The 14,991-nt window shown below is 41.1% G+C and overlaps 1 protein-coding gene across 1 annotated transcript in view; it reads right to left on the bottom strand.

The window, feature by feature from the left end:
- The window catches only part of FAM13A (family with sequence similarity 13 member A), a 281,967-nt gene that overhangs the window by 22,881 nt on the left and 244,095 nt on the right, over nucleotides 1–14,991 (bottom strand). Inside the window, 1 exon segment of the mRNA XM_037046120.1 lies at nucleotides 7,721–7,868. Within this exon segment, the coding sequence (XP_036902015.1) occupies nucleotides 7,721–7,868 (148 nt within the window).

Below are 14,991 nucleotides of genomic sequence, written 5' to 3'. Positions count from 1 at the left end.
GGGCTGCCCTGAGGAACAGCCTTGAAGGAGGCATGTCAATAGTGTAGGCTTCTGACTTCCCACTGCTGATCACTGGCAAGAACTTGTCCACCTGAAGGTATTATGCAAAAATGCTAATGTGTCAGGGAGGGAAGAGACTTAGGACCATGGCTAATCATTCACTAATGTGTAGAACTCCAGCTAAGGCATCACATTAATCACGTGCAAGTTTGTACCTTCTGTTGAGGTTTAGTAGGCTGTTTTGTGTGCTTCTGCTTAGTGTGTTGGGATGAGCACGTTTGAGATGCATGTTTTGCAGTTGAAAGTATAGAAGCTGCTCTAGTACAGTTAAAGTAAGATGCATATATAAATTAGTCAAAAAGAGAGAAAAGAAGAACATCTTACAAAGGACAAATCTGTATCAATTACCTCAGATAATCTTTAAGAAAAAAAATACTGAGCACAAAATCCTGATTTGTGATTTTGGGGAAAAATAGGGTGATATTTATTTCTATTTACTGCAAGACCCACTTCAATATATTCCTTTCCTTATTAAAAAAATCCTATCTAACATTTTAAAGGTAGATCTCAGATGATGTAGGGCACTTCATTTCGAATCCTCCATGCATTAACAGAAGTTATGCTTTCAATACCTTTGTGGCTTACTATGATTTACACAAGACTAGGATTTGGCCATGATTTTAAATTCTGAGATTCCCACAGTTTGAATCATGAAACAGTTGCTACTTCAGCTTTCAAAGTATTCATAAAATCTACAAAATTATCTTAGGCAAGTGCTTATTCAGCATTTTATTTTAAAAGATCATCCTATAATCACAGAATATTAGAGCTGGTTGAATCTGCATACATCTAACCCAGTGATTGTTCAGCCTGGCCGAATATCGGAGTCCCACAGGGGCATACAAGCAGCTCCTGCTACACAGGTCCTCAGCCCGCCCAATCACACAGGGTTTTTAGATGAGGGCTCAGATATAAACACACACACACACACACACACACACACACACACCAGCTGCACCAGTGATATTAAATGCAACCAGTTTTGAAAACCACTGATCCAACCCAACAGATTACAGATAAAGAAACTGAAACCCAGAGCAAATACCTCATCAATGACAATGGCTGGGACTAGAAACTAAATCTCCTGACTCTAGGACAGTGCTTTAATTTAGAATGTGCCAAGTGCTTCAATAACAAGACTGTCTGAAATTTTTGAAGACCCCAGTGTGTAGCAAGAGATATAAGCACATTAATGGGAAAAAATTAACCTCATGTGGAATGAGGTCCATAGGTTCTCCAGATTAAAAGAGACTCAAATTATCTGGGAACGCAAATGATAATATAAACATTTTAAAAACAGTGAAAGCAGCACTGAAGACAGACTCTTGCCTACTGAGTCTCAAAAAGTGGCAGAGAAAGTGCTGGCACGTTCATCTGGCCGCACCTGGAGACACGCGCACAGGGGTCGCTTCATTTGTATGAAGCGATCTGCAGCTCCTCCTCCGCGTCAGGGCTGAGAGGAACGGCTCAGTACAATGGATGGCGAAGGGAGGGGCGGAGAGGGATACCTCTGTACCCCCCCCAAATGGTAAAGATGTCGTGTTAAGCTGCAGTAAATGGAACTTTTAAGCACCAGACTGCATCTTGTCTTTCATGATATTTCATACAACAGCAGTCGTTTTCCACGAGGACTAAAGTCAATGGAGCCAGGACAGCGAAAGGGTTAAGGTGGTTGGAACAGAAATGCAGCAGGCAATAACCTCACTTCAGAGGGGCAAAGGAGCAGAACGGCCAGCGGGAGGGCAGGGTGGCTTATCGGGACAGCAGGCAGCGACAAACAAAGTCTGGTGTTGACATTGGCATGAGGGTGTGCTGGCTAGTTTGACATTTCTACTCAGCAAAACTTAATTTGAAAACGCTAAGATCCTGAAGCCCTTTAAATTGTTCCAATCTAGCAGAGTATCTCCTTAAAAATATCACAACTAATCTTTGAATTTTTCTACTGTGCTGTCTGTTTACAAGTTGAGTGCGTGTGACCATTCACCGAACACGTCTCCCATAAACCATATACTGTGATCCTGAATTAACCGTAAAATATTAATCACAGAACGTAGTCATGGCTGCCTGATGCTTTGCGGCTCCCCCATCTCACTCGTTGGGTTAGCACAGCTGTGTTCTGTGGCTCCGCCTCCCACCGACCGCCTCACGGACAAGAGCCCCAGTGTGTCGCGGTCCTAGTGCCAGAGTGGGCTGTGTGGAATGGACAGCTACAGGGGTTCCAGCTTGTGGGTGACGTTTTCTCTCACAGCATATAGTTAGCATGGATGGATTCACTTACTTAAAACGTGAGCAATGGAAAACCATTATGTATTTCAGTCTTAACAAAATAGAAAAGTATGTTTTATCATTACTCTTCATGTAGAACAGAGGTGAAGTTTCTGACCTACGCAACATGACACGCTTATATGATTTCTCCTTTTTCTCTGTTTACTTTTACTCTATACAGTTGTACAACTTAAGGCTCCCATTCAAAAGAGTTATGAAATTACAGGTAATGCATAGTCTGATATAACTGAAGAATCAATAAAACCAACTATTTCTGTTTTACTCTGAAATGATCTAAAACCACAAGGCTGTCTCGTGTTTTGATAGCTGGCACTCAAATACAAAAAAAAAAAAAATGAGAAAGAAGCAAAAGAACAGTGTGGTGCATGCTACCCCCAGTCACATTACCTACAGACAGTCAGTTTTGAGGATGCATTCACTGACAATCCCCAATCATGGGTTTGGGAAACATTTTATATTTTAGCCAGTAATTCTTGAGAAACAAAACAGACAAGGATATTGTAAAAAATTTAAAGAGAAAATAGAAAAGATTTGAGGCTTCAAACTGTGTTTCCCTTATAAAGAACCACATAAAATAAACCTGTTTTCATATCTAGACCAGAATTCCCTGGGTGCGATGATTTCGATTTTAGCCGTGTGTCTTGTCACAAAGAGCTCTGCACATAAGTATGGCACGTCTCTCCACTAAAAATTAACCTGCCCAGGTCAGCTGACGTCACAGCAAGCCAGGGCTAACAGAGGTAAAGGCTGTGTGCTCACCACCTGAGCAATAAAGAAGAGCAGATCTCAGGGGAATTTCAGATCAGATGGTACAGCACACATGGAAATAAAGGGGATTCACTGCAGAAAGAGGGGACAGAGCTGGGACTAATGCTGATGCGGTCACCAGGACACAGCTACTGTCTGCTCGGCCGGCTGGATCCATTCACTTTACTAAAGAAAACTGGCTACTCAGATGATTTATTTCTACAAAATCTGCACAGAATTAAGGGAGCTGAAGTTTTCCACATCTAATTTCCGACTCCATGTCACTTAGAGCCATCATTACTTGCATAATGTCATCACACCGGGTTCAAGGTCTCGAAGCTACTGTACAGCCCAGATGGACGGAGATGGCAGCCCACATGGGGATGTCTTTACTGGGGGGTCACTGTCATAACAGTGTTTTCTGGTGTTCCAAAATTTAATTTTAGAGCATTGGTAGTCCTATTAAATTGTTCAAATAGTCTTGCACACTGTCAGAGTTAGAAGGAACCTTATTTGTCAACTTTATCAATCTAAATTTAACCCTCCAATTTCATATTTCTGCATTGCCCCTCTTTACCAATTTAGTTAGCAGGCCTGCAATAGCCTCATTTAAGTAATTAATAAATGTGTGAACCAGAACAGGGCTGAGGACTTACTGACTTTGACCCACCTGCACATGTAAATAGAGCTGCTTCACCCGTTACTCATTCTCTGCTCTGCCTGCCTGTCTGGCACCCCTTCCACATCCCTGACAAGGCTGTCACCACTGCCCACTTCCCTGACCCAGAGTGGGGAAGACAGGAAGAAAGGAAGAAAGAGAGAAAGAAAGAGAGAGAGGAGAGAGAGTGGCATGATTAGCCCTTGGCGAATCTGTGACTGACCTAGTAATTACTGACGGCCATGCTCAGAGCCATCCATAGTCGTTACATAGAAATGGGCTCTAGTTTCCAAGGGGGCAAACTTGGGCTGTTTTTCCTGGAACTACACTTGGAAACATTTATGGAAGATAGTAATAACATCAACTAACATTTACATAGTGATTTCTATGTGCCTGCACTGTGTATATGTTAGTTCATTTAATCCTTGCAACAAATTTACTTAGTAGATACCACTATATCTATTATTTATTATTATTGATTATATACCTATTTAAAAATGGTAAGTTGAGGCCCAAACTGAGACAGGTTTACTAACAACGTTGGTTAAGTAGTGAAGTCAGGATTTGAACCCAGGATGAGTCTCGGGCTCTTAACCTTAATTGTCCACTGCCTGCCAGGATACCTAACTGGTATTGCTTAGAAAGAGGAATCCAGAGAGAAATGGGGAGATTTCATTATTTCGAATCATCATTCTGCCTCTTTTGGTCTCAGTTTTCTTATAGGTATAATGGGAAGGCTTAATGGGAAGATTTTTAAGATTCCTTGCTTCTTCTCTATCACTCTTTGACAGAATTTTCTTTCCAAAGTTGCTTTCAATACGCAGGAAGTGATGAATAAGATATATGGAGTGTTTTATGCCCTTTAAAAATGTTCCTTTTTACATTTACTCATATGAGAGACAGGAGAGAAAGAAACACTAAAAACACTGATTTGTTGTTCCACTTACTTATGCCTGCATTGGTTGATACTTGTATGTGCCCTGACCAGGGATTGAACCCACAAACTTGGTGTATTGGGATGATGCTCTAACCAACTGAGCTACCCAGCCAGGGCCTAAAAAATGTTATTTTAAAATTAATTTTACCAGGACAAATCTAACAGAGTGGCTTACTGTTTAGGTCTCAGTTCTTCCACAAACAGATTCCCCCAAATCCACACAAATTGGTTGACAAGGAACACTCCAATTATGCAACTTTGATGGGCTTTATATAAAGGATAGTACATTTGATTTATTTTTTTAACTCTGGAGAGTGGAAATGATAATAGCAACGATGGTGATGATGATGATGATGATGATGAAGATGATGATGAAGATGAGTGGGCAGTCAAATGATGTGCCCTAATACAGAGCTACCTGTGGGTAGGCATGTATTATTCATCTGTCAGCAAGCCTGATTAGACTCTGATCATACATTCACTTTGAGAGGGTCCCACTCTAGGTCGCCCATGGGATCTGCTCATTAGTTTCATTTCGCTTTCTGTTTTCCTGGTGCAACATGTCCTAGAAACCAGAGCATGTCAGCTCCACACGGGAGCACACAGCACATGGCTGGTGCCAGTGGGCGCCCAGTGAGCCTGTCCCCCCGATACTCTCCAATCCACTGGAGTGAGGGGTGTGAATTATGATGTGGGGACAGGAAACAAACAAGCAAACCAAAGAGAGGGGGTCACTCCAAGGAGGGCTTGGAGACTGGTGGTGGGGTCCTACAGGTGAATGCTGGTTTGCATGGTTCTGATAGCTGTTACTTCCATTTACACATCGGTTGCACTGATTTCACATTCATGGTTTAAATTGGTGCAAAGTGTGCTCCTTACTGGAAAGTTGTATTTTGTTTGTTTCTCACTAACGCTATTTAAAAAAGGATATTTTAGTGACTGGATTTATTGCTCTCACTTAACTACACTTCATGTAAAGAATTTCTTTATTGTGACTATATTTACAGCTGTGACTGCTATAATGTAATTTTGAATTTAAAATAAATATATGACAAACAAGCGCCACTGAAAGCAGTAACCAAATGATCAAAATAACCTTGAAATGAATCTATGTAGGTTTTTAAGATATGTAAGTTCAATGACAGATGTAGTAATTGGTTAAAAAAGTTAAAGCATGTCATTTCATAAATTACATGGATAACAAACAATTTACATTCACAAGTCTATTGAAATGTATTTTTCCCCAGTAAGGTTTTTCTTTATTCCATTTGGCTTCCCAATACAAAACAAAATTTTGGTGCCCTCATGTTACTATTATTTATCTGGAAAAAGTTCTCTGTACCAAGTAATTAAATAGTTTTAAGGAAACTGTAAGTTAACTTTCAGCCACTATGGAGAAAATTTTCAGTCTTTTTAACTGTTTTGAGAAAGATTAAAAATTTATAATTAAACAAGATAAAAATAATCAAAGTTAATTTTAGGAGGAAGAAGAAGAATCTACATTCCTTTTATACAGACTAAATAATCAAGATAATGGAGCTAATCTGAATTCTGACCAAAAATCCTACTTTTTATCTAGAGCTTTATGTTAGCTCATAAATTACAAGACCATATTTTCAAAACCCAAACACAGCATTTGTTTTGACTTCTGCTTTTTCCTTTTATTCAGGGAACAGTGCCTACTATGGTGCTGTATTTCTGAGGGGAGGTGATGTTCGTAATGTATGAATTAAAAACAGACTTGATTATTTCAAACTACACAAAACAAAAGAAGAACAACAAATCACTACCAGCAATGTATTAATTAAATTAAAAACAAAAAAACCCCTTCATTCCCCCCGCCCCCAGTAAAGCTATCGTCATCTGGGGAGATCTGACAAAATCTCAGCCCCACTGCCTAAGTACATGAGAAGAACTAGAATGTGGAACTTAGGCTGAAAAGAGGAAAAATTGGAGGAAAAACCAGCTTTCCCTTCTCTAAGCCCTGGGTGCCAGGAATTGCTATTTTTCACCTAGTGGTCTTTTTAGATCATCTTTTGGTTCCTCACGTAATATCATTACCATAATGAGCACTTTTTGGTTAAAAAAAGGAGGGGAGGGAGAGAGAAAACAAGGAAATCCAGGCACTTATGAAGAAGACCGCTTCTTCAGAGTCGTGATTCTCTGCTAAGTCATTGTGTTAAGCACGCTGCGGCTCTGAATCAGGAGCACGATTTCTCCCTCTCCACAGCCTTCAAACACACACTGCACAGAGGCAGATGGGCATTTATTTTGGATACACACTGACATGTGTTTGGATGCGGACACATGGATAGTGAAAGAATAGCAGCCTGATGAAACTGTTCCAGCACCCTTCCTGAAATGTGGCTTTGACACGATGAGGAGATCCTCTTCTTCCTTACAAGTATATTTCTAGCGTTTTCACTAAAAATCTCTAGAAAAACCAATCTAAAACATTGTATCACAGGCATTCAATTAGAAGCACTTTCATTCAGTCTTCTCTTTAATAAGCAGATTCCTTATGTTTGCTAACCTGCATTTAAAAAAAATCTATCCACAAAAACAAACACAGAGGCAAAGCAAACCAAAAAAGCTCTGAAAAATGGGAAGGAGATTTAATGAAGAAGGTCAATGGCTGGTGTGTAGTTGGGGGAAGACCAGTTACACGGACATGGAATCCTGAACGCATATGAGTTCCTTAAGAGCCTGCTTGGTACTGCTAGCGAGAAAACACATACACACAGCAGCACTCCCGGTGAATTACAAAGAAAAAAAGGGACGGCAAGGTGACACTATGATAAAGGGCAAGCACATTTTCTTTCGCAGACTGCAGACTGCAATTACTCTCGGCAGCACTTAACATGACACATCGCTATGCCAGGGAGAGGATTTTCGGTCGTTTAGAAACGTAATTACTTCTGCAGGCAGAGCTGTCACTCTCCCCGACACGAGCGCACTTACATGCCTCTCCTCTATGCTAATTTATATACGCGCTGCCATGATTAAGTCATCCAAGTGTCGGAGGAGCCTACCTGTCCAGCTTTTCTCATCGCACAATGCGGTCAGGTCCAGCTGGGGAACTTCCGGGACAAAGCTCTCCTGCTGGGCGTCAGCATCTGGAGTCCTCTGCAGTTTGGTGTCAGGTGTGCTGGGGTGCTCCTGGATCTTCATTGTGGGGCTCTGCAACAACAGCACAATGTCCCCAAATATCTACTGCTCACCAAAACCCAAAAATGTCTGCAGCAATTCCACGCTGTCCGGATGAAACCTCCCAAGCCAGAGCTGCTGATGCACCCAGCACAGAAATCAAAATCATAGCCTGAGGCCCCCTGGACAGTAGCTGGCCACTTGCGTGCACACAGCGACAGTCCATCTGCACTCCTTTAACTTTTCTTCTGTGAGAGAATGATTATTGAGGGCTGCTCTTCCTGACAACTGCAGGCAGCTGACAGTCTTGACGATTACTGATTGGGGCCAGGAATGAGGGAAGGCAGTTTGTGTTTCCTTAAAGGAGCATGGCTCTCCAGACTGTAAACAACAGCCATCCTGCTCCTGCCGCTGCTACAGCTGTGGATGCAACATGGTGTCCTTTGCAGGCAGACTTCTTTGCCCCTTGGGTAAACAGTCCCACAAGGCCAGGAGGAGAGGCTGTGGACGCGTGTGCTCTCCTGCTGGCCCTACAGACTGAGATCAATTAAGCGGAGCTCACTGCACATTCCCAGATCTCCTGTGGTTGTTTTCTCCCTGAATGTGGGGAGAACAGACTATTTATGGAGGAGCTCTGGGTATTAAAGCATTGTTGCGCAAATTTAAACAGCACAGAGGTTTGGCATCTTATCTCAGCTAGCAGTAAGAAATACAGACCCTGGAAATATGCCAGAATTACACAGGGAGCACAACTTATTTTTTACTTTTTACATTAAAAGCCAAGAGATGGCAAGTCAGTGATGCACAATTTATATCTAACAAATATGCAACTGGCACTTGTTTCCCTTCATCTACTCTGAGTATTAAATTCTTAGCTATGCGTGGTTTTGTTCACTGGTGGCAACTATACACCAGGTTAACATAGAAAAACCCTCCCCCAAAGGCTGCTATTTTAGCTAAGTGATTTTATGTTCTAAAAATTGCATTGAAATTAATTTTTACCTTGATCTTTTGATATCTTGTAAACTCAAACACTGTCACTCTCCCCTCTTTCATAACCTTATAAACAAAAGTGTTTGCTCAAATATATTTCTCAAGTAGCACTTACCTGTACCCAAGATTTTCTTTGAAAATAACTGGAAATTTATTTTAGCAAATATACCATCATTAAATGGAAAAGAAAAAAATCGGGGAGTCATAAATGATTCCATAATGAGAAATGTTCTTACACTTAAAATAAAGCACGATTAAGATTCCCAGCTACTTTTACTAGCTATTCAACTCACTTTAATATACTCAGGGGAATACACAGGGCTTTTACTATTACAGTCCCATGAAATGATGCACAAGAACTGGCATTTCTTCATATTTGGGATGAAATGAAGTATCGCCAATCAGTTTATGATGAGCTACCAAAGTCAGATAGGAATGCTAGGCAAACCTGAGACTTCAAGGCACTTTCAACATGCTGTTTGTCTACTGGAGGAAGGAAAAATCCGAGAGTATGCATACTACAATTTTTTATACTACAAAAATTATTTGTTCCTTGGGCTGAACCCTAAGTGAACCAGGGCTGAGTGACAAAATCTGGTGCTCAGCTTTTTAAAAATTACAGGGTCAATCCTGTGTGTGTGTGTGTGTGTGTGTGTGTGTGTTAGAATCTGCACATAGCAAATAAGCATTTTCTTAATTAAGATTTATAACACTGTTACACTTAGAGACATAAAAAAGGTAAGAATATAAGAGATGTTGCAAGTTTGGCACTTTCTTCATGAGGAACATAATATGAGCCATGGGTGCCACAGAGCAGTGGAACAGAAGCGGATTTTGCTCACAGACAGGCCTGGGTTTGAAGTGTTATGGACCTTCCATCCAGAGCTTGGTGCTCTGGCTGGGCCCCTCACTTCTCTGAGCCTCCATGTCCTAGTTTACATATAAAATGCCCATCACATCAATCTTGCAAAGTTCCTGCAAAGGTCTGAGAGGAGGTATGGAAGGCCTCTAGCAAAGTGCCTCGAGAGACACACGAATGGAAGCCACCATTCTTTTTGTTATTATCAGGACCATATGGAGATGAGTAAAACATTGCCACATCTCATCCCAAAATGCTAGAGAAAGGAGTGGGGAAGAGGCACACACAATCGCAGTTCCAGATGAAATGTGCTAAAAGAAGGGTGGAGCAGGATTTTAGATACATTATTTAAAAAATTAAAGAAAAGGACCACTTGTATTCCTGTCAGCAACAGCAATTTCAGTCTGGGCACAGAGGGTGTGGGCGAGAGAAGTTGGGGAGGAGGGTCAAGTGCAAAGGCAGGCAAGACAGCAGGGCACTCTTGGTCACAGCAAGAGAAGAGGTTCCTGGCGGCCAGCCCTTGGGGTGAAGCATGAGGGTGGCAATAGCAAGGATGGACTGAGCGAGGTGTCCTATGTTGGCCTAAGTTTGGGTTTTATTCTGTAGTAGACGATGGAAAGCCACTGAAGGATTTTAAACAGAGTAATAATGGCAAGATAAGTGTTTCCAGGCTGAGGCCCTGCAGACAGGAATGGATGCTGGGAGGCCAGGGAGCTATGCTGCGCAGACAGCCAGGGTTCTCTCCCAAACCAGTCACTGGCTCTGCTTCCTGCAGGGCCTGTGTCCTCTCAGGACACTCGGGAGTCCTGTAGGGCTTGACAAGACATGTACAATCCTGAGATGCCACATCTATACAAATTAATGTAGAAATGCGTACTTTTATGATTGCTACATCTGAATTAGCACCAATTTCAAAGAAAATTAAAAGTAGAAAATTTTAAATTGTCTTTCTTAAAAATACATGAATTAAAGAAGTTTTTGTTTTTAGAGAGAGGGAAAGGGAGGAAGAGGGTGAGAAACATCAATGTGAGAGAGAAACACTGACTGGTTGCCTTCCATACACTAATGAGGGGGATGAACCCACAACCCAGGTATGTACCCTGACCAGGAATTGAACTGGTGACCTTTGGGTTCACGGGAAAATGCTCAACCAACTTAGCCACAGGGGCTGGGCCATTCAAAACACATGCATTTTTATTTATTCCTTCAACAGCATGGTTTGGGGCACCCACTCTATGCCGGGCTCTGGGTGAGACATGCAAGCTTCCTGCACTGAAAGAGCTGACATTCAGTGGAACCTGTTCGAGTACGTTCAGTGAAGTTCTCAGGACAGTCAGTTTTGCTGGAATACAACAATGGACCAGCTTGTGGATTAGTGAGCATCCCTTCAGTGTTTGAATAAAGTCTGGGAGTCAGGCATGTGGGAGAAGGAGAGAGTACCGCTCTGGGTGGGATGCTGTAACAGATAACCTATGTAAGATTCTACTATTCTCACAAAGAGAAGGAGGTCAAAACTTTACTACTGTGTTTAAAACAATTGGTCACATATTATATACATATATAAGGCTGTCCATTATATGCCAGGTGCTTGAGATACGAAGATGAAATTTATTTACTCATTCATTCAAGAAATAATTTTTGTTTGGTGGACAAAATAAGGTCTCTGTCCTAATAAATCATACAAAAGGGGACAGTTAACAAAGAAAAAATGTGAGGTAGTGATATGGACTATGGAGAAAAATAAAGCAGGGTAAGGGGGATGGTGGAGGCAGGGCCAAGGTCTGCTGTTTTGTACTGGGTGGTCAGAGAAGTCCTTTCCAATAAGATGACACATGAGCAGAGACATGAAAAAAATGAGTGAGTGCGCCTTCTGTGGATAGAGCATTCCAGGAAGCAGGAAAGCACGTGTAAGGCCCTGAAGCTGGTCATTCTGTGTACGTTTGAGGACTAGCAAAGAGACTGTTGTGTCTGGAGTCAGGGCTACCACACATGGGTGTTCAGTATGCTGTCTGTACTGCATATGATGGGATATCATTCATCCTAGAGACCGATGTTAACTTATAGGAGTCTCGGCCTCCTGGCTGATTTGCTGCACAGCAGTGGAGAAGTCCCTCCCACAGGAACCCACACCAGCTTGCATGGCCATGGACACACTTGGCATGGCACTCACCAGTACCCCCACGTGCTCAGCCCCACCCCGCTGTGTTCCGACCAATCCCTGAGGTGGCTCTTTCACTTGCCTGCTGCTCTGCTTCCCAGTTCTGGCTCCTCTGGTCTCTGAACACAGTTTTCTCACCTGTGGCTGCAGAGTGGACTCCTGGTGTGGGCCTGGGGTTGCTTAAGGGACATACCAATGCTGTTCAGTGGCTGCCCACGGGCAAGTTCACGGGCTGCCCACGGGTGAGTTCAGCATCTGCAGCACGGTACTAGGAAAACACTACTCGTGCTTCAAATACCAGCTTAGTCTGGGTGAGACTCCTCCCCAGATTGTTTCCGACCCTCTACTAGTGCTTGTAATATAGTACTGCACTTGTTTCCTGGCTTGTCTGTTTCTCCTAATAGATAATTAATGTTAAATGTCAAGGACATTCTCAAATACCAAAATATTTTTGGTTTCAACTTCTGTTGTTTATACATCTCATAGCTTCATTAAACCAGAGAGCACATAAAGTTAATCTCACAATTTTCAACTGCGATGTGATACACCAAACCCCTGTCAGAATGTGGCGGCATATGAAAACACACTAAATTCTCATGTATTGAAATAAAATGACTAGCTTGTAGGGGAAACAACAGGTTATGGCTGAGAGAGAATGGGGATTAGAGTTGGAGACGTGAGTTTAAACACCAGCTTACTGCAGTAAGATCTTTAGTGGGTAAAGCCTGTTGTACTTTAGCTTCTTTTTGCTAATTCAGGAATAAGACTTCATAAAGTTGTGAAGATTAAGTGAAAAACATGTATCAAAACAGCTAGCCCATAGAAATGGTAAAAGAAATGTTATTTGCATTTATACACTAACTTCCTTTCACATTCATTCATTTGGCAAGTGTTGACTGGACACACACTGTGTCCTCGACTCTGGGGTGACGAGAACTAACAAGGTAGCGGTGACAGAGAACTGCACCTGTGAGGAGAGGGATGCTAACTAGACTTGTGCTGATCATGTCACAATGCACACAAATACCCAATCATGTTGCGTACCTGGAGATAATATCATGTTATATGGTAACACAGAACTTAGCTTGCAAGGGAGAAACTGAACATGCAAGTGCCAAATGCCGTATGTGTTCTAAAAGAAACACCCAGTATGCTACTGAGCAAATAGTGAGAGCTCACCTTGCCTGGGGCCTCAGGTGACAGTCCTCATTCAGGTCAAGAAACGGTTAACTAGGTCTGTTGAACCCATGTTTAAGACATGGCCCTGTCCTGCTAGGCTGGGCTTTTTTTCTCCCCAGACTTTATTGATCCCGCTCCTTCTCTGGCTTCAAATAGTTCTTCTTCTTTTTTTATCCCCTCTCCTTCCCTGCATAGGACATGGATAACTAGCTTAGCTAACAGCTCACCAGAGCCAGGGATGAAATAGTAGTGTGTGCTGAATAATGCCATTCACACCAGAACGAACCACGCACTGTTAAGGAGGAACCACATGAAACCATTAACATTTACTGTTTGGCCTGACAAAAGAGTAAAATTTTCAAAATCCACGTGAAGTGCAAAGTTTTAGTCGCCTCTTAAGACTGGATAGAACTGGAAGTGAATCTCAACAAATAAAGTTTTCTAGTTTTTCTGGTTCTAATATAACTAAAAACAAAATCCTAAAGCTTCTATGACATACAGCGCAGTTAAAATAAGACTCATTCATTTCATAGATACTTGTTAATAAGTCTATTTTAGATCCTGTCTCAATCTTTCTCACAGTAAAATGAGGAATGCACCGAAGTTCCTGTTATCAATATTAATTCTCAGTCTTGACTAGAAGCCTTCTTTCCTTTCTCTCTCTCTTCCTTTTCTTTTTTGAAGCAGGATAAGAAAAAAGGAATAGTTTTTCATTTATTATGAATGTCTTGTTTGTTATCAAAGGTATGCTTCTAAGCTCTCCTAAGCAGTAGGCTTAGAAAGCATAAAGAATGTGGAAATATCTTGAAAGAATTTAACCTTTGTTAACCTTATACTACTGACATTAAATAACCTCTGCCAGATAATGTAATATGCTTTTCTGAAATAAATAATACTTATATTTTGCTTTTTGGCAAAAAGATTAACTATAAAGTTATAGTTTTAATAGTATGGATTTTATACCAAAGCATATTTCCAAAATAACTTATAATAAGTTATTGTTATAAGTTACCAGAATGAATCAAATTGAAGCATAAGGTACAAACTCCATTTAAACAGAACTCTGAAAACCTGTATTTTCAGCAATAATTTTTAGAATCTAGAAATTGCTAGTTTTAAGGACAATCTCTCTTCCATGGCCTCAATTACACTTGTTTTTGTAGCTGAATCCTTTCAGTTCCTCATTTAGTTTAAAAATAATCAAAAGAACAAGAACTTTGGATGCTATATATGCTCAGGGAACAGTGAACTAGGTTCTTCTTTTTTATTAAATTATATTTTATTGATTATGCTATAAAAGTTGTCCAATTTTCCCCCTTTGGCCTCCTCCACTCAGTCCCCCACTCCCTAAGGCAATCCTCACACCATTGTCCACGTCCATGGGTCATGCATGTAAGTTCTTTGGCTCTTTTACTTCCCATGCTGTGCTTTACATCCCCATGGCTATTCTGTAACTACCTATTTGTACTTCTGAATTCTTTTACCTTTTCACCCACCCCCTGACCTCCCTTCCATTCTGCAACCATCAAAACATTCTCTGTATCTATGACGGCTGTTTCTGTTCTGCTTGTTTGCTTATTTTGTGTTTTAGGTTTAATTGTTAATAAAAATGTACTTATTGCTATTTTATTGTTCATATTTGTCTCCTTCTCCTTCTTCTTTCTTCTCCTTCTTCAGAAAGACCCTTTAACATTTCATATAATATTGGTTTGGTGATGATGAACTCCTTTAGCTTTTTCTTGTCTGGGAGCTCTTAATTTGCCCTTGGATTGTAAATGATAGCTTTGCTGGGTAGAGTAGTCTTGGTTGTAGGTCCTCAGTTTTCATCAAGTTGAATATTTCTTACCAATTCCTACTAGCCTGCAAAGTTTCTTTTGAGAAATCAAACAATAGTCTCATGAGATGTCTCTTGTAGGTAATTGGTTTCTCTTGCTGCTTTGAAGATTCTCTTTGTCTTTAACCTTTGA

This window comes from Sturnira hondurensis, unplaced genomic scaffold (genome assembly GCF_014824575.4).
Source record: "Sturnira hondurensis isolate 20B ecotype Veracruz unplaced genomic scaffold, ASM1482457v3 Scaffold0004998, whole genome shotgun sequence".
In the NCBI taxonomy this organism is placed as follows: Eukaryota; Metazoa; Chordata; class Mammalia; order Chiroptera; family Phyllostomidae; genus Sturnira; species Sturnira hondurensis.
Note: the sequence above shows the minus strand (reverse complement) of the source record. Positions and strands in the feature narration are given on the sequence as shown.